General features: G+C 35.7%; 1 protein-coding gene across 1 annotated transcript in view; it reads right to left on the bottom strand.

Annotated features, from left to right (window-relative positions):
• The window catches only part of LOC121322749 (G protein-activated inward rectifier potassium channel 1-like), a 38,861-nt gene extending 12,439 nt beyond the window's left edge, over positions 1-26,422 (bottom strand). Inside the window, exons 1-2 of the mRNA XM_041263011.1 lie at positions 24,932-26,422; positions 23,144-23,360 (exon numbers count right to left, since the gene is read on the bottom strand). Coding sequence (XP_041118945.1) covers positions 23,144-23,360; positions 24,932-25,603 — 889 coding nt within the window. The 5' untranslated portion in view covers positions 25,604-26,422. The remainder of the gene's footprint in view (positions 1-23,143; positions 23,361-24,931) is intronic.
• Positions 26,423-27,189: the final 767 nt, after the last annotated feature.

The raw sequence follows: 27,189 nt of genomic DNA, 5'->3' as shown, positions 1-27,189 counted from the left end.
AAATATCTGTCAAGGAAATACTTTCAGGATGTTTTTTAACGAGTTGTCTATATTCAAGACTCTTTCTGATGATTGGATCATTTAAAGACACATTATAACTAACTAGCATGCCCACAAGTCATGAAAACAGCCTTGGTAAGACATAGTTATACGAATGAATCCTACCGGCTATCCAATAAGCATTACTAGATCATTACAACAGATTACTGGATTTGGTGAATGCTATGTTTATCCTTTTGCTACCAATTCTCAAGAGATGAGCTCTCCATCCCCCATCGTGTGACTTATAGTTTGTATCATGTCTCTTAATATTTTGCTTGACTTTGCTGCCTTGGGTCCTTTGTTTAGAAACCTGGGATAATGTGGATGTCGTCTAAATGTACCCCTCCTAGGAAAGTAAAGAAAGTGCCAAAACTCAGGTGTTTAACTGAAACCAAAATTATTTTGAAAAATGATTGGACTTTTTAAAAGTGGCTGGTCATAGGAAACTTTTTGAGGTTACTCTAGCTAGTAAATCAGAGAATGTGTCAATCAATTGTCTAAATGTGGCCGAGTCTCTTGTACTCCATGCCTCTCACTGACTTTCAATTTGCTCATGGTGTAAAAATGAAAAGCTTTAAAGCAACCACTTGGGTCAAAATGACGAAGCACGTATGGAGTACCATGTTCACAAAGCATTTACCCTAGGCCTAAGTTTGAACTATTTTTTTTTTTGCAGCAGCAAGTAAAAACAAACTGCAAACTACTAATGCTACAGAACAAACACAAATCAACGATGCTACATGTACAGTAACAGCTCTTTGATTAAACTGACAAGTTATTTAGTTGAAGATTGTAACGTAAGCGTTTCTTTTTCTTTTTAGAAAACAGTATGTGTATACTACACTTAGGACTGGGTTTGTGAACATGACCCATGGTCTTCAAGCTCAGACACTAAACATTTGTTTACATCACAGTATCATTTATTAGATCTTTGTTTACTGCTCATTACATTATATTGACAGGTATTGTTCTGCAGATAATTATAATGCAGTCAAATTTTCCATACCTATTGATCATAACATATACACTCTGTTTCACAGTACCTGGATTGAAAAATGTTCTGCTTTTACTGGAAAATGACTTTCTTTCGTAGTAATACTGTGTCATTGTGCTGTAAACCTTAACATCCAATATTTCTATTAATTTTCCAAATATGACAGGATCTGTAAGATCATGCCTGACTGTTCCTGATCAGCAAAACATTTGCTTTAATTCAGTCACAAAACTCAGCTGGTGTTGACTGTGTGATTGCAGTTAGGCTGTACAACTCCCCCTTTAATGTGAGCAGCCATTGCAGACACTTGAATTGGATTTATATTCCCTGCAATTTAGCTGTCGAGAGATAAAATGCTATTTTCTGTGATTGTTTTCTACTAAAATATAAGATTATGGCACCCACAAATATAATTGATTTTATCATCTATAATAATAAGTGTACAGCTCAACACAAATGCATTTAGAACATAAGAACATAAGAAAATTTACAAACGAGAGGAGGCCATTCGGACCATCTTGCTTGTTTGGTTGTTAGTAGCTTACTAATCCCAGAATCTCATCAAACTGCTTCTTGAAGGATCCCAAGGTGTCAGCTTCAACAACATTACTGTGGGGGTGTTGGTTCCAGACCCTCATAATTCCCTGTGTAAAAAGGTGCCTTCTACGTTCTGTTCTGAATGCCCCTTTGTCTACTCCATTTGTGACCCCTGGTTCTTGTTTCTTTTCTCAGGTTGAAAAAGTCCCTTGGGTCGACATTGTCAATACCTTTTAGAATTTTGAATGCTTGAGTCAGATCGCTGCGTAGTCTTCTTTGTTCAAGACTGAATATTTTAAATTCTTTTAGCCTGTCTGCATATGACATGACTTTTAAACCCGGAATAATTCTGGTCGATCTTCGTTGCAATCTATCTACAGCAGCAATATCCTTTTTGTAGCGAATTAAACACTTTTCACAATATATCCAAGCATCTTGTTGGCCTTTATAGCTTTCCCACATTGTCTAGATGAAGACATTTCTGAGTCAACATAAACTCCTAGGTCTTTTTCATATATTCCTTCTCCAATTACAGTATCTCCCATATGATATTTATAATGCACATTTTTATTACCTGCGCGCAGTACCTTAAACTTTTCTCTATTAAATGTCATTTGCCATGTGTCTGCCCAGTTCTGAATCTTGTCTAGATCATTTTGAATGACCTTTGCTGCTGCAACAGTGTTTGCCACTCCTCCTATTTTTGTGTCGTCTGCAAATTTAACAATTTTGCTTACTATACCAGAATCTAAGTCATTAATGTAGATTAGGAATTTGTTCAAATGAAGCAATTTATTTCTCTCTGATGCCTTAAATCAACAGGTTATCAATATGGATAACGGACACTTCTCTTTGGTTGTCAGACCTTCGTCGAAGTCAGTGGTCCTCAGAGTAATTTGGGCACAGGCATGAATTGATCTTACTTGGCTGTTTGCAGGCACACTGACTTAAACACTGCCTTCCCGCGACATATATATGAGTTTTACTGGGAGTTATTGTTAGCTCACTCTGATAAGGCCAAGTCTCGCATGGTGCGCTAATTATTTAAATAATTTATATAAAATACACAATGCAAATATTTTTAAATAGCATGTTTACACAGATAACCATGAATAAACTAAAATAAGAGGATACGTAGCATCTCTCTATTTCAATTTGACAAATTTGTCAACACTACTCTGTTTTAAAGGTCACTCATCTCCAGTACAATTATTCAAGTGGATTTGTGTATTTCCCTTGTCTGGTGAAATTTAAAAAATATATAGAGAGAAAATTAAATTCTACATACTGAAATGTATTCTTTTTCTCAATAAGTCTGTGGAATTCAGTGCTTCCCTGGCATTTTAACACCCGCCTCTGCTCACAATTGATAGGACAGCTGCCACATCTTCCACTATCCCATTGGCTACTCACTCACCTTCATTTTCATGCAGAATACTGTGAATGACCTTTGCTTGCTTATGATTGGACAGCTGTGTAAAACTTTGCAGATATTTTACTCTCCTATTGGTTAAACTCACTGTCAGTATCTGCCACTGAAACAGACACAGTTTATGTCCCACCCAGCTAACTTTTGATTGGGCTACCGCAGATATTCAATTGGTCGATCGTATCACAGAGTATGTAGAAGCACAGCATAAGCGAGCAGAGCTGTCAACAGACTGCTGTGGCGCTTTTTTGGAAAACCTGTTTAAAGCTTTCTTTATTTTCCCCAGCTATGACCCGCCAGAAATGTGTTCACTACCCATAATTTAAGAACAGCTGCCGTGGGCACGATGGCCTGGCTTCGCAGGCACGAATTTGCCCGCAGGCACCACTGGTCTAAGTTAACATAAATGTACAAATATAGTGGTTTTAGGATTATACAGCCTGCAGTTCATAAAATGTGTAATCAGTTGCTGTCCCAGAATATAGTAACAAAGCAGCATCTGCAAATGCAATTCCAGCATGTCAGCTTTTTAACCTGGTTCACTAATACCCAGCAGTATAGCTCACTGAACAAGAATAGTGTCTAGTTTTTGTTTGGCAAATGTCAAGCAATTGTAACCGAATATGAATCACAAGATACATGATGCACAGTCATTTAATTAATGAATTGCAAATTCAAGTGGCTTAGAAACAGGAAGAAAGAGTACATTTTCAGTACTTATACATTCAAATAAAGCTCTAAGATAGAAGGCAGAGACCGGCAACTGTTTCAGTAAAATTTCATTTTAAAACGGATTTGTGCGTGACTTAAGAGGAGACTCTTTTGTATCTATTTGAACTCGATTCATCTGTGCAATATTATATAACAATAACGATAATAACAATATGCATAATACATTATTTGTTCATGTTTACAAGCCAATTAACAGCAAAGGTATTTAAACCCACTTCACAAACTCAGTCTTGCCATGTTTTCGAATTACCACCACCTCACTCTTAGCCTTATCTGGAGGGGGGATTGATTATACGATGCTTCTCTGCCTAATATTTTTTGTTCACCGGGATAAACACATTGCATTGATTTATTATTTTATTCTTTGTTTTTTAGCAGGCTGCTCAGAAGGATGAGGCTGTGCTCCAACTGTTTTTACTCTACTTATTTTGGATTGTTTGGATTCAATGTTTTTGGAAATCTGTTAGATTTTGTATTATATTAAAGATGGCTATTTAACGCAAGCTTGTCCTGACTGAAATTGATCACAGCAGCAAATCCAACTTACGTATTTTCATAAACTCAAACACCTTATTATTCTACAAACGCTTGTGATGAAGGGACCTCAATCAGTGGCAGTATTATTTTGCTTATAGAGCCTTTACTCGTGTCATATTAAGCTTGATAGACCCTAAATTAAACTAAATTAGACCCAACGTTGGGTAGTTTGAGAAGGAAAGAGAAGCCTCACCATTCCATAAAAGCAGATATTAGAGATACATCTACAGAATAATCTGTTTCTATGGTGACCATCATTGCGTATTAAACATAAAAACCTATTGTAATGGTTTTAATGTCTTGGTTATGCAGCATTATTCTCTCAAGGCTGAAACCAGCACAGTTTTACCCTGTGTATCAGTCACTCAGAAAGCATCCTCGTTGGGCAAAATATGGCAATTAAAGCTGGTGTAAAGTGTAAGGCCTTAGCTGTTAAGTTCCATTAGAACATATGTGAAATATTTTTATATGCAGTGATGAGAACAAAACAAATCTGATGACAGATTAGCAAAGCTGTGAGTAGGAGAAAAGCCCATAACTGAACCCTATACAATACTTGTGGGATTTGATTGAATAGGGGTTATGGAAATGTCATTCTATCATTCCAAATTGTGTAAGGAGACCCAGCAAGAAAATTCAAATTTCAAAAATCATTTTCATACAATTTAAAACTACAGAAAAAACAAAACAAGACTCTCTCTCTCTCTCTCTCTCTCTCTCTCTCTCTCTCTCTCTCTCTCTCTCTCTCTCTCTCTCTCTCTCTCTCTCTCTCTCTCTCTCTCTCGCACACAGAATGTTGGCAAATACTGTATTACCATTTATATTCAATAACAAGAACAGTAAAGGGTTGTTCAAAATTATCATCAAATACAGCAAGCATACACAGCATTTTTTTTTTTTTTTCTGTCTGTCGCGCCTGTTAGTTCTGGTGTGTATATGTAATTTAAATGTGAGCTGTATTTACATATACAATTAAACTAATGAAGCTAAAGTATCAAAAGAAAATTTAAAAAATTACGGTCGTGAACCTGGAATAAGCGAAAGGGATGCAACTGACACGGGCAACCTCATCCACAAAACAACATGATAGTGGCTTGAGGAAGACTGGGCTTTGATAAAAAAAAAAGTATACAGTGCCCATGAAACCAAGGACTGTGGGGCAGAAATACGATGCTGTGCAACCCACAAGGGAATTTTAGGGAACCAGGCTTTTCTGGGTTTTATAGAGGTCACCTTGAATCCTAAAAAAACATTTGCCTCTGCTTGCATGATGAAGACTATGCCGCACTCAAACAGAAAAATGTTTCAAAGCCTCTTGCCCTTTTCTTGTCTTTTTCTTTATATGAGAACTGCCTGCTTACGCTTGAACAGTGACATTAGGTTATATATATATATATATATATATATATATATATATATATATATATATATATATATATATATATAGAGAGAGAGAGAGAGACAGAATGCTGGTTTTCATAATGACTCACATATAAGTGACAAAAGATGTGTTCTTTTGCAATCAATGGTAACTCATCTTCTTACATATTTGATCTCAACTAACAGATCTAAACTAATTGAACACTACAAATATTGAAGTACTGTGTCTTAAGTGGTAACAATGCAAATAAATAAATGCAAACATAAATCCTGTAGGTGAAACATACTGTAAGTTGTTGATAATGTGTTGAATGACTGTGTGAAAGATTATATCGATGCTTGCCTGTATAAAAAGATGAACAAAAATTGTATTAGAATAATTAGTTGGGGTGTGCCAAGTACGCGGTTCATATGAGTGTCCGGTACATTTATGGTATTTATTTCTGGGCTTCTCCATACAAGAAGAAGGAGGAGCTAGTGGTTCACAGATAGATTGCATTTCAAGAAAGAGTAAGAGTATGACTAATATGGCCTAAACATAACACTTAGGTTTTCATAAACACATTCTTAAATAAAGTATTTTACATTCAGTATCCAGCCTGTGTTGTTTTATTCATTGATGATTCATATTTTAACACTAGAAGGACTGGAGATATATTCATACCTAGAAGCCCCACAGCAGTCTTTCTGACGGCTGTATTCAAAACACTGTAAATAGTATAACAAAAGGAGAAACAGTCGGATGTAATTTTTTTTTTTTTGAGTATGTTACATAAACATCTGAAAAACCGAAGCATATATATATATATATATATATATATATATATATATATATATATATATATATATATATATACACACACACACACACACACACACACAATATATATATATATAACTTTTGTAAAAACAAGAAAATGTAAATAAACATTTCAACAGACATCAGTTTACAACATACATATTTATAAAACTGAAAAGATAGGAATACATTTAATTTTTCAACAGCAATTGGTTTACTAGCAGATGTGCAAAAGCAACTGAACAACGTAGATAAATAAACTTTGAAGAAAACATTTTACAGAAGCGTACAGTACTAGAAGTTATAAAAAGATGTCTAATTTATTTATTTATTTATTTATTTTTTGACAAAATGGTATTCTTTTACCGTGAGTCTAAGGCTGTTCACAATCAATACAGATAATGCGCTTCTCCACGCCGCAGCTGTCCGAAGTTTTATTTTTATTTTTCTCTTGCAGCTCTCAGCGGGATTGCCAGCTTCAGCTATGGGTACACGCTTGGCAGTCTCCCTCTCTGTTCCAAATGCTTCTTGCAAGTTCCTGTGCTAACTGTAAAATATATTCTCTCCTTGGTAAATTTGTCTCTGTGCATTCTTTGCAAAGTACCCACGAGTTGATGGCTGTTACATCCAATACATTGTAAAACACCTGAAAAGGCCATCTGATCCAAAACATCAACTCCATATTTTCTTGTGTTGTAAAACTCCATGGTCTCTGGTATTTATTTTCACCAGTGCCGATGCTAATTGACTGACCAAAACAGCACAGTTGGCAAGCAGGCGCCAGCCTTTGAAAAGGCTGCTTGAAAAACAATAGACTGTCAGTCATTCACTGAGGCAGAGAAAAGAGACTAATCTAATTACAGCTAAGTACATTGCAGACTAGTAAATAAAAATAATGGAGTAGAATACAATTCTGTATAATCACAATGTAATTGTTTTCTGTGTTGCCGTCGATATGACTGCTCCCGGGCTTTTAGGTATAATGTAAAATATCTCCTTTATTTCTGCACTCCCGCGTTTCATGCTTTGTGAGAATATTTAATATATATGGACAGAAAGGTACAGGAACGCGTAGCCCCATATGTGTTACACGACTACAGAAAATTACATTTTAAAACCAGAAACCGCCAAAATGACTGTCGCGGGGCTTCGAGTGTTAAAAAAAAGAAAAACACAACTCATTGCTGTTAAAAGTGGAACAATGTTTTGAAACTGAAACCTGTACAGCTATCTTATGATTTCCAGTACATTACCACTTGGCATGTGTGAAGGCAAGAAGTGAAAACAGTTTATATAAGCAGGAATGATTTTTTGCAACAGATTTTCATTTGCCCTTGATTTAACATTGATTTTTAGTGACTTTGGTCAGCCATTGCCCGTTTTCAAAATAATTATGTGCTTGTGCCAATGTCCCTGAGACAACACAAATAAGAATGAAAACGTATATGTAATTACCAGTGTTCTCAAAATTTTGATCCGTGGGGTAAAGTTACCTCTAAAGGATAGTGGTCTTTAACAGCTACTGTAATAACAGACTGAATGTACTGTGAATACTATTTAACAGCCACTGTAGCTTAATCCTGGCAGTCAACCAGAATTTGCAGATGTTGTTGCTGCCTTTGTGGTAAATTCCATTTGCTTCAGCACTGGCCAGACATCTTATGGGCTCTTAACAACAAGTATTATTTTTTTCAACAAAGCAGACTCCACAATGGGCAGCAAAAAACACTAAAAAGCAGTGGAACCTAATCCCCCTATTTTTACTTTTATCCTACCACCCTGTGCCCTTTCTTCTAAGCGCCTGCATTTCTCTTCTCCTTCTTTCTAACGTCTATGATAATCTTGTCCTACTTTTAAGGGTAAGCCTTTTTTTTTTAGTGCTATACTCTGGACTTAAGTCCCAGAAGTCACATTTTAGAGAACTATGCCACGCTTGCTAATGCTAATGCACTTTAATTTGCACATATCTGCTCCCTATTTTACTTATTTAATCCTGCACTTAACCCAATCTGTAGTACTTTGTATTTCACCTGCACTCGTATCTAACCCTGATGTAACTATCAACACTGTTACCTGCTCTTGAATCGCCCCGATATTAAATCTTACTGTGTTTTGTATCTGCTTTTATTAGGACTGAAGTCACTGTATTTTGTATCTTGCTCTTAATTGTACTGTAATTAATTATATGTATTTTATTTTGTATACAACTGTAAGTTGCCCTGGGTAAGGACATTTGCTAATAAATAAATAATAACAACAACAACTAGAAAGGTTACATTTTTAAATTGAAGAAAACCAACAAACATCTAAAATAGGAAAAAAGCAAAAACAACCACCAAACAAAAATGAACGAAGCACTAGCAACTTGAAACAGAATCTCTTCAAAAAGCAAATGGAGGTAGATGTAAAATATTTAAGAGAAATTTTGAGATATGTTTTTCGATGTTAGGAGAGAAACATGAAATTGAACTGATAGTTTTGGTAAGTGTGAGAGAAGATGACAAGCCTAACAAAGCCTAACAAGAGAGACATATGCTGATTGAATTCATGGATACCAGCCGACAGTGTTCACAGGGGAACAAAGTGACAGACACCTTCAACAGCACAAGGCACCGCTACACTGACCCAGAGATCATTAGCTTTAATCAGAGCCTCCTGCCTTCATCTGAGCTGATGGCTGACTTCCCAGCTGAACTGACATTAACCCTCTGAACTACCAGATGTAGAGGGCTCTTGCTGAATCCATAGCAAAATTCCTCTTAAATCTTAACTATAAATGTTATCATCCTTCATTTACATGTCTTCAATGATCACGGCTCTCAAGGTTTTTTTTTTAAAGCTGTACTCCTTTATACACCAGGCCGGAAGAGTATATACATCACAATTTGAGGTGGCAAGCTGCAATGGTTGCCACACAAAGTGTGGCACTAATCAAAGTCAGAGCCCTTATGGACAGTAAGAAATTATAATTAATTTTCCCAGCAAAACTTAACTCACAGCCAGGATTCGAACCTGCGCTGTATGACTCATCCTGCGGCTGGGTTTTTAACTGGGGCTCTTCATTTTCCACAGTTTGCAAGGGTCAAAAACCAAAATACATATTTATCCAAAAAATGTTGACTGGGGCAAAAGCTTTGAAAACCAGCATGATATTAGAAACCCTGTGCTGTTTTCATCTTGGATTACTGCCAAGAGAGTCAGAGAAAGATAATATAATGTATAATTTATAGTTTAGCACTAAAAATGCTAAATCAGCCAAAAGCCACAGCTAGAACCAGGATGAGTAAAATCTTCCCTGTTATTTTTTATACCGCCATCAATCTCAGCATACATACAATCAGACAATAAACACAAAACAGTCCCACTTATAGTTTACTAAAACTGTAAGAACACTAAGAAGACAACATCAAGTTGATATAGAGATCTGGCGGATAAGAGTTGGAGATCAAGTAATTGAAAATTGCCCAGAAACGTTCTGCCTCTTTCATTCTGTTCGCCTTTTCCAACTCAAACACGTGCAACTGAGGTGTCAATTTCGACGTTTCTTTTTTAGGATGACCCCATAGTGACCCCATATGACCACTTGACATCGCGACCTCATTACCAATCTTATACAATACAGTTCCAATTTTATGCAAGGTTTCTACACAAAGAGGTATGCTAACAGCACAAAATAAATACTTGTGAGGGGCTGAGCCACAGGTAATCTGCTAAATTATAAGGGATGAGAATTAGCCTAGGACAAGATTCACAGGGGTGATGGTTAGACAGGGTGAGGATTAGGCTGTGACACAAGCCGGTCCAGGGAAAGCTTAAACTTGCTTGCTACAGGTGTCTGGGAGCCATCTACATCAATTACTCAGTTAGAGGAACCTGAAACTATAGAGTATATCATGTCAGGTTGCAATGCTACTATCTCTGATGTGTCATGCTAATCAAGTGTAACTGATGTAGTATCTGAAGTACCAATACTGGATGAACAGTCACCTGTAGTAGAAAGATCCAGGGGCCCGTTTCACAAAAGCGATTTGCGGCGATTCACAATCACAAGCACCTTGCAAATAAAAAAATGGGTTTCATTAAACTTTTGCACAGCTGCAACATTAACAATTTTCACCAGAAACCTGCAACTGCCAGACAGCAGCTGCAAGTAGCAACTTTCATCGCAGATCCTGTTTTAGGAAATACCATGTCACTCATACTACTAGCTCACTGAGGAACAGTACTCTTTATTGAATGGATTTCTCAGGTAAAATAATATGATGACAATATTAACATGTCTCTGTATCTTATTATTAAATACAATCACATACCAAAAGTACCAATTTATCCAGTATGATAATAGCATTGTTGGGAAGATTGACTTGCTTTAAAGTGTGACAATGCTGTGCAACAATTATTACGTGAATAATAATAACAATACAAACAAAATTAAACGTGTACAATAAATATGTGATACCAATAAATAAAATGGATCAAACTCAAGTGACAAAAATACTGACAAGCGCCTCCTTCTCACTAGATAAAAACTATATAAAAGAAGCCCGCCAGATCCCCAAATCACAAACAAAAAGCACTTTCCTCAATTCGGCTCAGCTACAGTTCACCACAGCAGTAACAAAACATTGTTGCAGCAGCCACCTCCATATTATTACCTGCCCTGCACGTTTAAATAATGAGGCTAATAAAAGTGTCAAGGTGGCGAGTGTGCTTAGCAGGCTGCATACGTTTCGGTCAAAACCCCCTTTTCCGCGGTGTAAAAAGAAAAGTAAACACAGATCAGTAAACTCTTTCTTTCTGTACATGACATGAAAAGACTTTGTAAATCTGATCCAATTATGGTTAATGTGGCACAGAAAAGAAGATGCTGAATGCTGAGATGGACGACATGTTTTATAAAAAAATGCATCAACATGTAGTAATAATAATAATACTATAATCCCTGTAAGGACTCTGCAGTCTGTGTATTCAAAAGATGTGGCATGTAGCAACAAAAGGACCTTGCTCATAGCGAACTGGCCGTTAGCCCCATAGAGAGCAAAAGGCCAAGACAACCTTGTCATTTAGGAGAATCGTAAAATCAATTGATCGATACTGCAGCAAGGTCAGCGCAGGGAACATGCAATTAGTCATATTAATGCCAATAAATACTTCACAGAAATATATAGTCTAGAAGTCTGTATGTATACAGTAAGCAGTAAGCAAATGTAATTATAAAACTATTTATTCTGAAAGATGATTTACCTTAATGGCAAAAACCACACATCTGAATCCACTTCACCGGTAATAATATCAACTTCAACTAAGAGCATTTAGAATTAAAACAGTAGGAGGGTGTCAATATATTTGGGCATCGCTGCATACAATGTATTTCTGAAGGAGAATGTGACATCTGTGGTTTACTATTAGGGGGCTATTTTCAACAACACTGAAAGTATCACCCCTTGCTATAGAGCAAATTTGTATATCTCGTGGTCCTCCCTATTTTTACTGTCTAACTGCATATGCCTTAGCTGCAATATACATAGGCACTTAGAATTACTGTTAGTTTTATTTTGTACTGCACATCAGAAACAACAATATACAAAACAATTAACAACAAAGCATTAATATTGTAATGTTCTCACACACATGTATTGCACAATAACACAAAGCAAATTAAGTATCTACTTGGTGAAGCGGTTGTTATTTTAGCCAATGAGGTGTTCACGTGTGGCAGCAACTAGCAAAAGTCACAAGGCAGTGACATCAGCTCCCTAGCAACAAGGCTTTTATGTTGGGAATGGATTACACTATGTAACACAATTTTTGTTCCTGGGTAGTAAGTGTTATTTCCTAATTGCTTATGCCTCAAAAGTATAGAAAATGGCTATTATTCCCCACAAACTTTGCTTTTGTGACCAGGACAGTGATATTTCAAAATATCACTATTTCCAATGGGAGAACGGGCAAATGTGTGTCTTTTCGTTCACATAAAGTCAGAAAAAAACAACATATGAATCCAAATTAACATGTGTTTGTACTAAAGTAATACAAAAATGACTACAAAAGATTTAGAAGTGAGTAGTTTTTCAAGATTTACGATTATACTGTAAATACAGTATAATTGTAAATCTCGAAAAACTGCTCACTTCTAAATGTTTTGTAGTCATTTTTGTATTACTTTAGTATAAATTTTGTATGTTGTTTTTTTCTGACTATGTGAACGAAAAGACACACATTTGCCCGTTCTCCCATTGGAAATAGTGATATTTTGAAATATCACTGTCCTGGTCACAAAAGCAAAGTTTGTGGGGAATAATAGCCATTTTCTATACTTTTGAGGCATAAGCAATTAGGAAATAACACTTACTACCCAGGAACAAAAAATAAAAAAATAAAAATTGTTACATGGTGTTATCAATGCAGCAGGTTTTTGCATTTGAGAAAGGAGTCTGAAGTTGATGAGAAGCAATTACCCTCCGCTATACGAATTAAAACGGTGTGCTGCTTTTTATACAAAAAATTAGAAAAAGCGTGTTGCGTAGAGGATTTATACTGGACACTGACGCCCCACGATAAAACAAGGGAGTGGTTGTACAGTATTTGTTATTAGCCTATTTATTTTTCTATGGGTCTCTCGCGATATCGCAGATTTATATTGGACTCCGACACCCGCGATATATTGAGTGGGTGGTGTACTTGTAAAACCCTATATTACAAACTTGGTTCCTGTAAACAGAAATAGCTACTGCAGAAGGATTATTATAACATTTGGAATGAAATGCATTTAGCCATTTTGCAGCTATGACAATAACAAGATTTCTTAGGACTATCCAATTAGCCATATTGGATAGGAGATCCAGGTCAAGGTTAACCCAACAAATTTCCCACGGGTATCTGCTTCAGGTATCTTTTTTAAATCTAACTGGTCCTACATCATTTGAAACCACATTTGTCCATGTAGGATAGAGCCTGGCCAATATAGTTAATGGATAATGTGGATAATGATAAAACATGTATCTATTCTTTCTTAAGATTACATGCACATGATGGAGAGGCTCTGTAGATTTGTTTGCATCGTGAAGAATTAGGCTAAAAGAAAATTTAGTCATACTCCACTCAGAAAAGGGTTTACATGTGTTTTAGAGATTTTAGCATGAGATTATTGAATGAACAAAGCAAAGCTGCGTCAGTCCACAGTACATAGTGGTGTCAATCTTCAATGCAAATGCTTACAGACAGTGTTAGTAAAATGCTATGGGTTAAATAAAAGTGTACTGAGTCCAATAAGTTTGTTCTTCAGGTGACCTTGAGAACCTGACAGGCTGTACCTGGAGGGAGGAACTTCAGGGAGGATTTTGGTTCAGGGACCTATGTGGTGGCAAGGGGAGCTAGCATTGAAATAACTGTAGCCAGGATTGGCAATGAGGTCTAAAAGTCAATAAATAGTCCCAGATTGTTAAAGCTTACCTGAGTCTGTTGTCCCCTTACTCCAAAATGTGCTTTCTATGTAGAGAATGCGCATGTCAAGGTGGTGAGCATGCTACTTTATCACCAAAACCCAGCCGCCCCTCTAGCATGAGGTATATTAATGGCAACATCATCATGAGATAATATCACGAGAAACTCATTTTGTATGTTACATGTACACATGTCTACCTTTTTCTTTGCTATTGAGGGTTATTTCACCAGAACCCAAAGTAGGTGTACAAAAATGACTAATAACAACCAGTTTAAACATGTGGTTCATTTTGTTCAATGATTATAACTTCAAGGTTGGTGCTAAGGCCTTGCGATTAAAGGCAAAAAAGACGGTTACTATAGAAACAGTGTTAGAATGGAGTGATCTGTATTGTATACAGCAAGGTTTGATCTCTGTTGCTCAGTGTTGAAAAAATGTATGATACACCACATATTACACTATGTAACACAATTTTTGTTCCTTGGTAGTAAGTGTTATTTCCTAATTACTTATGCCTCAAAAGTATAGAAAATGGCTATTATTCCCCACAAACTTTGCTTTTGTGACCAGGACAGTGATATTTTGAAATGTACCTATTTCCAATGAGAAAATGGTCTTTTCGTTCACATAAAGTCAGAAAAAAACAACATATGAATCCAAATTAACATGTATTTATACTAAAGTAATACAAAAATGACTACAATAGATTTAGAAGTGAGTAGTTTTTCGGGATTTACGATTATACTGTAAATCACTTTCACGAATCAGCCCCCAAATGTAGACTCCCATCATGTTCTTGTTATACTGTCCTTGGTAGCAGCGTTCAAAGTCCAATATATCCTGGTGGAAGCGCTTGCCTTGCTCCTCCGAGTACACTCCCATGTTCTCCTTAAATTTATCAAGATGAGCATCAAGGATATGGACTTTGAGGGACATCCTACAGCCCATTGTGCCGTAGTTGTTCACCAGAGTCTCAACCAGCTCCACATAGTTTTCGGCCTTGTGATTGCCCAGGAAGCCCCGAACCACTGTGACAAAGCTGTTCAAAGTCGCTTTCTCCTTACTAGTGAGCTTCTTGGGGAATTCATTGCAATCCAGGATCTTCTTTATCTGTGGTCGGACTTAGGGAAGAAGTCTTGAAGGTACTTGAAGGCTGCCAACTCCTTATCTAGAGCTCTGACAAATTGTTTCATAAGGCCCAATTTGATGTGCAGTGGTGGCATCAGCACCTTCCGGGGATCCACCAGTGGCTCCCACTTGACGTTGTTCCTCCCCACAGAGAACTCGGTCCACTGTGGCCAGTCCCGTCTGTGGTAGTGCGCCTTGGTGTCCCTGCTGTTCCAAAGGCAAAGATAGCAGGGAAACTTGGTAAAACCGCCTTGGAGACCCATCAGGAATCCCACCATTGCAGCCTCTTGATGCCATCTCAGAAAAATACAGATATGTATCCACTTAGGCAGCTGGAACTAAACTGAACTGGTGGGCTTAAGGCCCCTGTATTTATAGTACTATATATTACTGGAACGTTCTAGAAAGTTCTAGAAGTTACTCCAAGTTTACTCAGCACTGAATCTATATGGAATGTTATGGAAAATAGGTAAATTTCAAAATATCACTGTCCTGGTCACAAAAGCAAAGTTTGTGGGGAATAATAGCCATTTTCTATACTTTTGAGGCATAAGCAATTAGGAAATAACACTTACTACCCAGGAACCAAAAAATAAATAAAAATTGTTACACGGTGTTATCAAGCCCTGGTTTGGTAGCATTTCTTTAAGTGGAAGGTAAAGGGTAATTCAACTGTGGAAATCAATCTCTCTCAATAGCTGGTTCTTTTTAAAGTTTCCTCCTTTGATGTTGAGTGACCATGAGTGTCAGTTATGGCTGTCAGCTGTATGTAAACTAACTAACACTTATGCAAGCATATACAGTGAAGGTCACTTAGGATCAAGCCTGGCAGTTACTACAGTAACAACATTTTGTTATGTCAAGATCTTTTTTTTACATTAAACTCCATCAATATTCCTCCAATTCAATTAGCTTTTTTTGTGATTTCAGTCTTGTTTTGCTGCCTCTTAGCATTACTACAAATGCAGTACTAAAAATACAGTATTTGAGTGCGATTACAATGCTGATGGTGTAGCTCTCTTTAGTTCAAATCTTGGCTTAGACACTTGTATTGTCGTGCAAACAGACACAGTGTAAATTATTATTATTATTTTTCAGTTTAGGTTTACCATATTAAGCAGTGCACCTTTTAATTTCCAAGGTGTTTATAAAACCCTTTACAAACATATATTTGGTTTAAATGATTTGATTGTATACATTTCAAGTAAAAGCAATTTACAAATGATTAAAGTACTAACACTGTATCTTGTGACCTATATTTTGCAGTCCACGGTGCTGCACTTTACAATAACTTTTTATTGTGTACTGTACGTGTTAAGATGGCATGTCCTGAGCTCTGTAAAAAAACAAACAGGTCCCAGGATGCCATGGTCTCTTTGGGTTTTTAGCTGCCAACACTACATCTTGAATATTTTTAATTAGTTAGTCCTGCTCAGGTTCATATTGTTTCAATTTACAGTACATTTGAAGCAAAAGCAAGTCTGATATGTCTGTAACTCTGAACATTAGTTTTAATCAATGTGTACACCTACTATCAATCTGGTGAATAATACAACAATATAGCACATTAATGCAATGCTCGGTTTGGTTCTAAAGTCTATGAATTGAAAAAGGCTACATTGAAGTTACCATTTAAATCATAACTGTAGCAGAAACACAGATTTAAACTTCCAGGAAAAACGTTTCTTGGATTAGCACGGAGCTTGTTTTTATTTTATTTTAAACAAAATGCATTCATGCAGCTTGCTCAGTCATTTAACCTCCTCTGGCTTGAAGAAAAAAGGGCGATTTGTTTAAAACTAAAATATTGTTTTAAACAAAGTATTGTCTGCACTTGCTTTGAAAAACTGTGCCTTCATGACCAGCACACCGCTTATAAGAGTGTCTATCCGGTCCCACTCCACGCATGGTTGAGTGACTGCATACTTTCAGCTGAAAGTGGGACGTTGCCTTGACCAGTCAGTTAGTAAGTTTGATGTTCGTAACTGAGGTTACTTGTATACATTTATATATGTGAAATGTTTTACTCACACAGCATACAACCTATTGATCCATATTTATTCTGTTAATATTTTCCCAAAAGTGTTATTCCCAGTTAAAATAGTTAATTGAATTGGACCTTAAGTGCCAGCAATTACTGAAAAAATATAGAATACAAAAAAAACATTTACCATAAAATAATTGAAAAGGGAATGTTGTGCCAAACAATGCTATCTCAGCTTGTTAACAGTACATATTAATATTGCCCTTAAACCCTCAATTTGCAAAGTGATTTCATTTGAGTTCAAATATAATATTCTGCCTTTTCTTCACTTGAAACCAATTCCTAAGGATGTTTCCTCCCGACGACTGATAAAAAGATAAAAAGTAACATTTAATTAGCTTTAGAGCGAGTTCCCGGTACAATTCACTGTAATTGAGCTCTGAACTGAAGAAGGTTCCGATTCTGATTAGCCATTCTCTGCTGTACATAATACATTTCTTCACCTTATCAGTAACTTGCAGATAATACAAGGCGCTTAAATCTATACACCCTTTCATAGCTGCAAAGATATTTCTACTTTAGAACCCAAACAATCTTGCAGTTGGTATTACTGATGCAATTTTCAGACTGTAGAATCACATGAGCAGGACTCAAATGTGCTTCACTGTTGTATCACCATTATACCACAAGCCGTGCGGTAATTCTCAGGACGCAATGAAGATACAGAACATAACCTATATTTCTGTATGAAACTGCACAATTACAGAATGTTTGTGTAGCATTTATCAATTAAACAATAGTATTTTTTAATCCTGTAATCTCCCTAGTTTATTCCAATGCAAGGTCATATAACCATGGTTACCATCACAGTATGATTACAATAATGAATTTACTTATAAGGGGATTTTATCATATCGTTTTGTTTGTTTGTTTGTTTAATAATTCAGTATCATATGCACACCATCCTTGGCTATAGATAGGACAAGCAAGTCAATATTGCAGAGGGCTTTCATACATAGTGTAAGAGATTAGCTTGTTATTGTAAAATTACCACAAGTAAATCTGACAACCAGAAACTTCAGAAATAAATCAGAGCACAACTGATTATTTAATAAAAAGGATCAATTTTAAATTAAAAATTAAATTAAATCTGTATATGATTATGTCCTTATCGTACAGTTACAGGAGGGAAAATAATGTAGCACTGTTATATGAAACACTGGCTTGTAATGAAAAGTAGAGTATGCATTTGCATTCATGTAAATGAAGCATATTGAGTCCTAAGAGCTTGAGAATCATAAGCAAAAAAAAAAAAAACACATTCATGTGAATACTTCTGTGTGTAAATTATTCAAAGTCATTATATAACATGCTGCAGTACAAACAGACAACCATTGAAATATTTAAAGGCCTACCTTTCAGAATCACATTAATTAATTAATAGTGAGTAAATAAGGTAATAAGCTATTATCATTAATTCTTTTAAATGCAGTTTCTTATGATGTGCAGTTTCTGTATGATTTCTGTTGATAAAATAAATCAACGTTTTATATAACATATAAAAACACTGATATCATTTTATTTTAGTAATAGCCTGTACAATCCTAATTAGCCATTGATTCAGAGATGCCAACTTATGAAAGTAGAAAATAATAGCATAGTAGCGGAAAAGTATCATATAGTAGCTGACATTTTTTTTTAAGGCCAGGGCTGCTAGCCCTAGAAATTAAAAGGTTCTTAGGGTTGGCAAGCCAATTACCTAATTTTCACTGCTCTATCCATAATTTTGGTAAATGTAAACAAGGCATTTAGAAATTAACAAAATTTATTTTTTATGAAGTTAATGATTGATTTTTTTTTAAAAAATAATATATATATATATATATAATATATATATATATATATATATATATATATATATATATATATATATATATATATATATATTAGAAATGAAAAGTAAGTACTATCAAACCTGGACTGAAATATTCAACCTCAAATCTTTCTAAAAATAACTATAAAAACAGCAAGACCTCAAGAAAGATTTAACAGTTTTTTTGTTTACATTTTTACTACTCTGCAACTATCAAAACCCATTTGCACAAACACAGTAATGGGGAGTGTCAGATTTTACTTATTGCTGGTGTTTCTTCGTACCTATGTGAATGATACAATCATGACACCCACCATGTTTTCACAGAAAAGTCTGTCCGGCAGTATTCACAGTAAGAGATTCACTTAAGACACTTGACTTCTTTTAACGCTAGAACTGGCATGCAGCTCAATTTGACCCATTTTGCATTTAAAATGTTAATTACTCTTCCATTGTAAATTGTATGTTTATGTCTGTTTTTGATTTTTCCTAAATATATTAACTAAATATGCTGACAGTGTTTGATAGCAAGAATTTCAAAAATAACAAAGTTATAACAGTTCTACCTAGAACCACCACGTGGGTCAATGTGACCCAGGCATTACAATACATGTCTTTAATATAACGTAAGATATTCTATTTTTTTGTAACTGCAGCAAACAAGACATGCCCCCTCCTCCTAGCACAGGTGTTTTTTTTTTTTTTTTTTTTATTTCAACCCTTTCTTTGTAGACTGACTAGGAGACAGAGATAGCTATGATTGTGGATTTGTCAAGATGCCAACTCAGTGAAAGCTTAGTTGCTTATTTTTCCATGTACCTGGGAGACAACAAGCCTTCATTTTGTTCCACAAATGCAACTGGGAATATATCAGAAGGAAATATTTAAATTTGAAAATAGTCATTTTGATTGGAATATGGCAAGCTGTACTCAGATGCATACAGCAACCTGAAATAATAGGTAGTTAACAACTTATGTGCCCAATATGAAATGTATATTATAGGCCTATATTCTTTTTTTATATTACTTTTAGAAAAAAAAAAACATTTCGGTTTTACAGGTTTGTATGTACCAGTTTACACGTGTTTACATAATAGTGTTCCATGGAACTGTGTCTGTGTTTACAACACAGCTCCTGGATGCAGGCACAGTCAGCTGGCAGATGCGTACACTCCTCCATAGAGTACAATGCAGCCATCATACCGGAAGTAGTGTTATATTTTCTTTTTATGTAGTATTAGAAACAATGATTTTGGTTTTATAGTTTTGTGTTTATACCTGTACATGGGTATATGCACATACCCGTTTCTTTTGAAATGTGTATCTTATTATCCCTGTTTCTTTTGAAATGTGTATTTTATTATATTTTTTCACTGTTTGTAGTCATGCTGTATATATGCTCATTATAAAAATAATGTTTATGTTTAATTTTCCATTTATTTATTTTTTTCTGCGATGCAAATGTTAGATATGATGTTCACGAATACAACTTTTCAATTGTATCTGAGAGTATGTCTTTCCTTTTCATAATGAAGCAGTTTAAAATGTATGGGTCAAAGTGACCCACATGGCAATTATAAGGTTAATGAATGACCATTCTGTAGTAAATTCCTCTCGATATTTCTGACAAACCAACTTTAATATTTTAGATGGAGGAGAGTGACATTTGTTGTTTGATTGTGATTCCTATTTTAATAACTGATAAGTAAAGCTCGGATTTTGTCACAGAAATTTGTACTAAAAGCCACAGAGCAGTCCCTGTAAATGTGTTCAAAATAATGTAGGATGGGGGAAATGGTATGTGAAGTCACGGGGATGAAAATTCAACTATGTTATTATTCTTTTTAAATACAATATACAGTGTCTACAGCAATATAAAATTGGTCTGTCTACAGAAGTAGGAAAAGGGGAAAATGTATCTAAATATGTATTTATTATGGTTTTAACAATATCAGGTTCAAGATTTAATCATGTAAGGTAAGCTTCACAGCATATATAACTATAAACACACATGTTAATTTTACATAACATTTAGTGGACAGCAAAATGTTGCAGGTTTTGCATATCTTTAAAAAATAACGTATGAAGTTCAAAACTAATGTCTCTGCGTGCATTTGTTGTTTCTGCAGTTATTTTACATTTTGGTTTGTTTACATATTACTCTGATACAACATATTGCACATTTGATCCCTTTCTGGAGAGTCAGTCATCCCAAAGTACATTTTTGGATGCAGAAAATTATTACAGCAAGAGCTGGGAATCTCCTTTCCATGTTTTTCCACACCTGGTAAACGTCACATTTCATTTCACTGACAATTTTCTAGTAAGCACGATATTCACGCTGTGCTACACAGTTGTCTTCAAACAGTAGACTGACCTCAAAAACACTGCTTTCTCAGCTATACTGAGATACTTCGCTTGATTTGGGTCAAAGACCCAACAGGCCTTGAAAAATTCAGCTGCAGGTTGACAAAAATCAGGCAGTAGAGTTGCACCTGCATGTATGTTTAAATCAACTGACAGCACTGAAATTTTTTAAGTGTGAACAGCTACATTACAAAGCAACCAAGCTAGTTCAACATCATTTGCTCAATCCACCATCTCCACAAAGCAAACAAGCACTTAATTGAAAATTATGAAATTTACTTTCAACTGCAAATCCGGCTTTGAAATCTGCATGAGTCAGCGACAAAATATCCTTGAGTGAACATGCAGGCTCAAAGAAACAGGCGAGAGAACGAGAGAGAATAAAGAATAATTAACAAGAATGAATATAGAGAACAAAAATAATAAACTTTGTGTTTATTTTTACTTTCCCTCATTTCATTTTTGTTTAATATTCTTTTTTCAGTTCATTCGAGCCACAAAGCGTGCATCACCCAACATTTCACCAGGAGCCGTACTTGAACTGCGAAAGAGCCGTGTTTGTCCACTACTAGAGCTGCAACGAAGTGTGCATTTTGACCTTCGAAGGTTTGGAACACATTAGCGAAGGAAGGTTCGAACCTTCGATGGTACTCATTTGCATAATTTACTGGTGACATCACCATAGCTACTTGTTTATATTTGATTGAAAACCCTTTTTATGGATAATCTATATAAATGGAATAAAACATTCACATGTGTTTTGAAAATACGTTATATAGAACAGTAATCATGTTTTTATAATTTAAATAAATAAAAAAATACACATTGTTTATTTAAACATTTGCGATACATACAGTAAGCTTGCATTACACAACTGCCGCGGACTTTGCAGTCAGTCGTGTTATCAGTCACATTTTACTACTACTAAAAATATTAATAATAATAATAATAATAATATGACCCCAGCGATTGGTTATACTTCCACGATACGAGTCGCTTACACAGTTTACATTCAGTTTTTTTTTTTGGTTGTCTGAGCATTTAACAAAAAAATTCCAAACAGCAAACAGCAGACTTCGAGCCTTTTCTTTCAATACAGCTTTGGCAATATAATGCTTTCCTGTCAAGATGGAGAATAAAGAAATTAAAGGTTTGCTTCTGAACAACATGAGCTGGAGGGGGGAGGGAGGGACGGTGCTCAGTTTTCAAAATTAAAATTATTAATGTTAAGATATATTTTGTATGTTTCAAACATATTCTACCATATCACTTATCTTACACTGTCTTGTACACTAGATAGTCAGTACATATTTTACTGAAGCTCTACAACCGCTATAGGTACCGCCCCAGTGCGTCGGATACTATACCCTGCTCCATGCATACACGGCAGCGGCACCATGTAGAGTTGCTACATAGAATGATTGATAGCGGATTTTAATACAACTGTTTATGTAACATGCATTGTACAATCAAAAGATCAAATTTTGCATGTGAGTGACATTTAATGTGTGATTTATAGTATTCATATATTGTCAAACAGTTTCTGGCTAGTGAACGAACCTTCAAACCTTCTTAAACAATCGTCAAAAAGTAAACACTTGCTTGGAAGTTGTTGGACAGTCTTGAAACTTGTATCAGGCATCGGTATATACACGTCTATATAATATATATATATATATATATAATATATATATATATATAATATGTGTGTGTGTACTGTAAACATGACACACACACACATAGATATAGATATTTGGGGGAGGGCATATAAATCTATTACACACAGGGACACCACCAACCAACCACGGTATATAATATATATATATATATATATATATATATATATATATATATATATATAGTCAGTATATTTAATATGGAGAATAGGATTACTTACCAGTGGTTTCCACAATGCCCTCCAAGATTACAACAATTTCAAACTGCTCGGTCTGCATGGATCTCTGGGAGAGTTCATAGAAGGGGCTCTTGGTGTCGATCACATGACATATTGTAAGGGGGGATACGAGGAATAGCTGATCAGCCCCGGTGCTAAAGCCCACATCCAACTCCAACTGATCGAGGGGGAGAAACTCACCCTCAGGCGTCTGCCGGGACTAAGCAAGCATGCAGAGAAAGGTCAGCATAGCCACAGCAATTCTTCAAGACACCACGACAGAAAAATAAACTTAACGAATCATAACATTGAACTATTACAGGGTATATAAAATACATACTTTTCAAATCTATGTGAATAACTTCAACAGGCCATTCCATTGTGTAGTTATAGCTTATTTTGTTACCTGAAAAAGTGCCAACATTTGTAAATGACACTTGGGAGGTATTGGAAAATATGTTTAGTTAGAAAGTGCAAACCATTGTCATAAATTACTGTAAAACATTGACTCTTCGTGCCCTAGATAAAACAGTGACACTTTTCTCACTTGCTGTTAACATGACTGTTTAATCCTGATTATTTTAATGAGGATTACTAGCAGTTCTCCTTAAAATGCGATACAGTAATGATCTGTTCATCTCTCGTATAAGGTTGAAAACTAAACAGCCATCAAGATTGTAAACAGTGTAGTATAGTTTGCTCTGACATTATACATACGTGTCAGAATTTGGTACATACTTCAAAAGTGAAAAGTCTAAGAATGGTGGCAATTCAGACAACACAAAAAACAACCAACATTGGTTTGCTTAATATTACAATTGTATAGTGTAACCCAAATGTAATTACTCTATCCTGGGTTATGTTTAGGCTAAGAATAATGTCAGTCAGGCTAAAAAATGTTCCACAAACAGGTATTGGGGCAAATGAATACCAGACACTCTTGACAATCAATGCTTATTTTGGGGGGTAAAATGAAGAGCAAATGTCCTTCGTAGTCCTTTTGTATAGAAGTGAATGGTTATTTGGGCTACCACAATACTTGTGGACGAATTGCTCATTTAAATGAAGATGGAATGATTTTTTATTCAGGAATACCACGATATTTAGTGTGCAGGGAGTGTTATTCTACATTCCTAAACACAAACTGATAGCATTTGAGGGTTACTGTATCACTCTGCTTTAGATATTTTTCATGTATTTGAAGAGTGGGCAATTATCAATACAGGGGTACCAAAATATTGTCTAAACACAGGGAAGGAGGAGATGAAGTCTTGTCCAAGGACTTTAAATAAAACACGTGGTGCATACATTTAAAAAGAAGAAAGAAAGAATGAATCTGATGATCTGAGTTTTAAATAGGCCAGTAATAAAAATACCAGATTATACTACCTAGACAGTATGTTGTACTCAAAACAAGGTTGATTAATTATGTCAACTATTGATTCATATAAAAATTGAAACTTACATTAAAACACTATCAATACAAATAGCGCATGTATCGGATATCTCAGAACTTAAGAAAGAAAAATGCTTAAACAACGGACAGGCCGGCAGGTGTGTGCTGACATCTTTAAAAAAAAATAAAAAAATAAAACATGCTCTGTAAAATCAGAATAAAACATAAATGTTATGCTGTAGTTAAGCAATGGTGTGTTTGTTTTTACAGTAAGTGTTTGAGAATATACTTTAGACGCACAAAATACGCTTAGGAAAACAAAACAAAACAAAAAAACATTGTTAAACATTTGATTTACTATATGGGGAGTTGATGTGAAATAAAAGCAAACTTACTTTAAGCAATTTGCAGCGGATTTGAGCTGAGACCATGTGGCTGTTGCGGAGGTTTCCCACCCTGAACATGAGAGTCAGTTTGCCATCTCTCATAGAAATAACCGCATGTTCGCTAAACATCAAGGTCTCTGCTCGCTTCTTGGGTTGAGACATCTTTATAAACATACAGCCGATCAAAAAAGCATCTACTATCGATCCAAGGATAGACTGAAAGAGAAATAAAATGATCCCCTCTGGACATTTGTCTGTGATGTACCTGAAGCCGTAGCCTATTGTGGCTTCTGTCTCAATAAAGAATAAGAAAGCTGAAGGAAAGTTATAGACATTAGCAACACAGGGTGTATACTTATCATCGTGGGCTTTATAGAGATCGCCTCGAATGTAGGCTATGACCCACCACATTGATGCCATGAAAAGCCACGCTACAGTGTAAGTCAGGACAAAAATAAATAAATTCCAGCGCCATTTCAGATCTACCAGGGTGGTAAATAAATCCGAAAGATATCTGCTTGTTTCACTCCCCAGGTTACCGTGCTGAACATTGCATCTCCCGTTCTTGTCCACAAACCGTTGCCTTTTCCTCTTGGGTGCTGGCTGATTGAATCCAGAGCCACTGGATGAAGTGGTCACTACTTGGTAATCGTCCCCAAATTTCTTTCGAAGTGCAGACATAATATGATGAGAGCAGCCAGAAAAACGAGCCTTTGAATAAAATTAGACGTGTTGTTTCCCGTGCATTAATTAAATACCTGATTCAGTTGCTGTTCGGCGTTACCAACGTGTTAAAACAATCAGCAAGATTTAAAAAAAAAAAAAAAAATCCTTTTGTAAATGATCTATTAACGTAAAGTAGCTAAAATAACTCATGTATTAAAATGTTCAGATAGTTCCCCTTTCACAATGATGGATGCATTCAATAAAAAATAAAAAAGAAAAAAAGAAAAGAAACCCAGCTGTATATATGTTCCTCACCTCTTTGCAAGAATGAGCTACAAAAGCATAGCTCACAGAATATGCAGCGCCTAGTATAAACCAATACCGCAGCTTCCAGCTGGTGATTACTGTCCATCAAGCCTTCCCGATTGTGGTGCAGATTGGTTTGGAGTTATATATGACCTACGTCTTGAGAAAGTTCACTTCTGATCTTACAAGTTCTAAATATAAAGAGTGGTTCATTAAAGAAGTGACTTTAACGTCAAAATAGATGTTTTCATACTTCTGCTAATACTAGCTCAAATTGTATGCGCTGGTGATGCGTGTGCCGGTCTCCAGACCCCTGTACTACTTCAGAGATACACATGCATTCGCTATGCAGCATGCAGTTGTGTAAGAAACCTGAGCGCCGATCTTGGTGTGAGTTGCCGAGTTCTATGCTGTCATGGTCTGAAATCGACTCGTAGCTTTTCAGGTGAGTGACATGAAAAAAAGCTATAGCTCAGGTTTTTTTTTTCTTTTTTTTTTTTCCTCCGCTCGCTCTCCCCCTGCGCAGCTCCTGCGCAATGCATGCTCCTCCTGTTGAGTTGCACTGCTGTGCTTATCCTTGTGGCGCCTCGACACAGTTCTGCTGTGCTAGCTCCTATATGGGGCATAGACATCATACATTGTGAAATACATTGTGATCAATTCCCCACCAGGATACCAATCAACCTACAAGCTTGTACATTAAAAAAGGAACACGGAATAATAATATTGCCTTCAGCTATATATAAAGTCCCTTGATTTTTTAATTTTAAATTATTATTTTTTTGTTTTTGTTTTTATGAAGCATAAAAGTATTTGTAAGGAATTCTCATCTGGTGTATTTCAGAAGACGGTTTGCAATCATTATACATATCTGTAGCAGATGACATATAGCTCATAATCTGCTGATTTTGGATTCATAATGCAGTCAAGTAAAAGTCAAATTAAAAAAAAAAAAAAAGCCTGGAGAGTGACCCTCACAGTGGCAATGTGGCAATTGAACAGATGACTGTAAAAACCTTCAATATAGGTTTCTTTTTTACTGGGTGGTGTGTAATAGGACATTCACAGTATGAAAGAAAGGCAGTACTCAGAGCCTTTATAAATGAATAAAAACTCTACAAACACCAAGCCCTAGAAATATGTGTGCAGAGCAGCACAAAAAACAAATACACCTTTATTAAGCTTGTGCTTGCTTTTTATATTAAGCAATCAGTGGAAGTAGTAAATATTTTATATGGATTTTTAATTTTTTATACAGTAGGCTTACTTTTCTTATTTTAAACTCACTCAAAAAG

Source organism: Polyodon spathula, chromosome 11 (assembly GCF_017654505.1).
Source record: "Polyodon spathula isolate WHYD16114869_AA chromosome 11, ASM1765450v1, whole genome shotgun sequence".
NCBI classification, from domain to species: Eukaryota; Metazoa; Chordata; class Actinopteri; order Acipenseriformes; family Polyodontidae; genus Polyodon; species Polyodon spathula.
The sequence above is the reverse complement of the archived record's forward strand: the minus strand, read 5'-3'. Positions and strand labels throughout refer to the sequence as shown.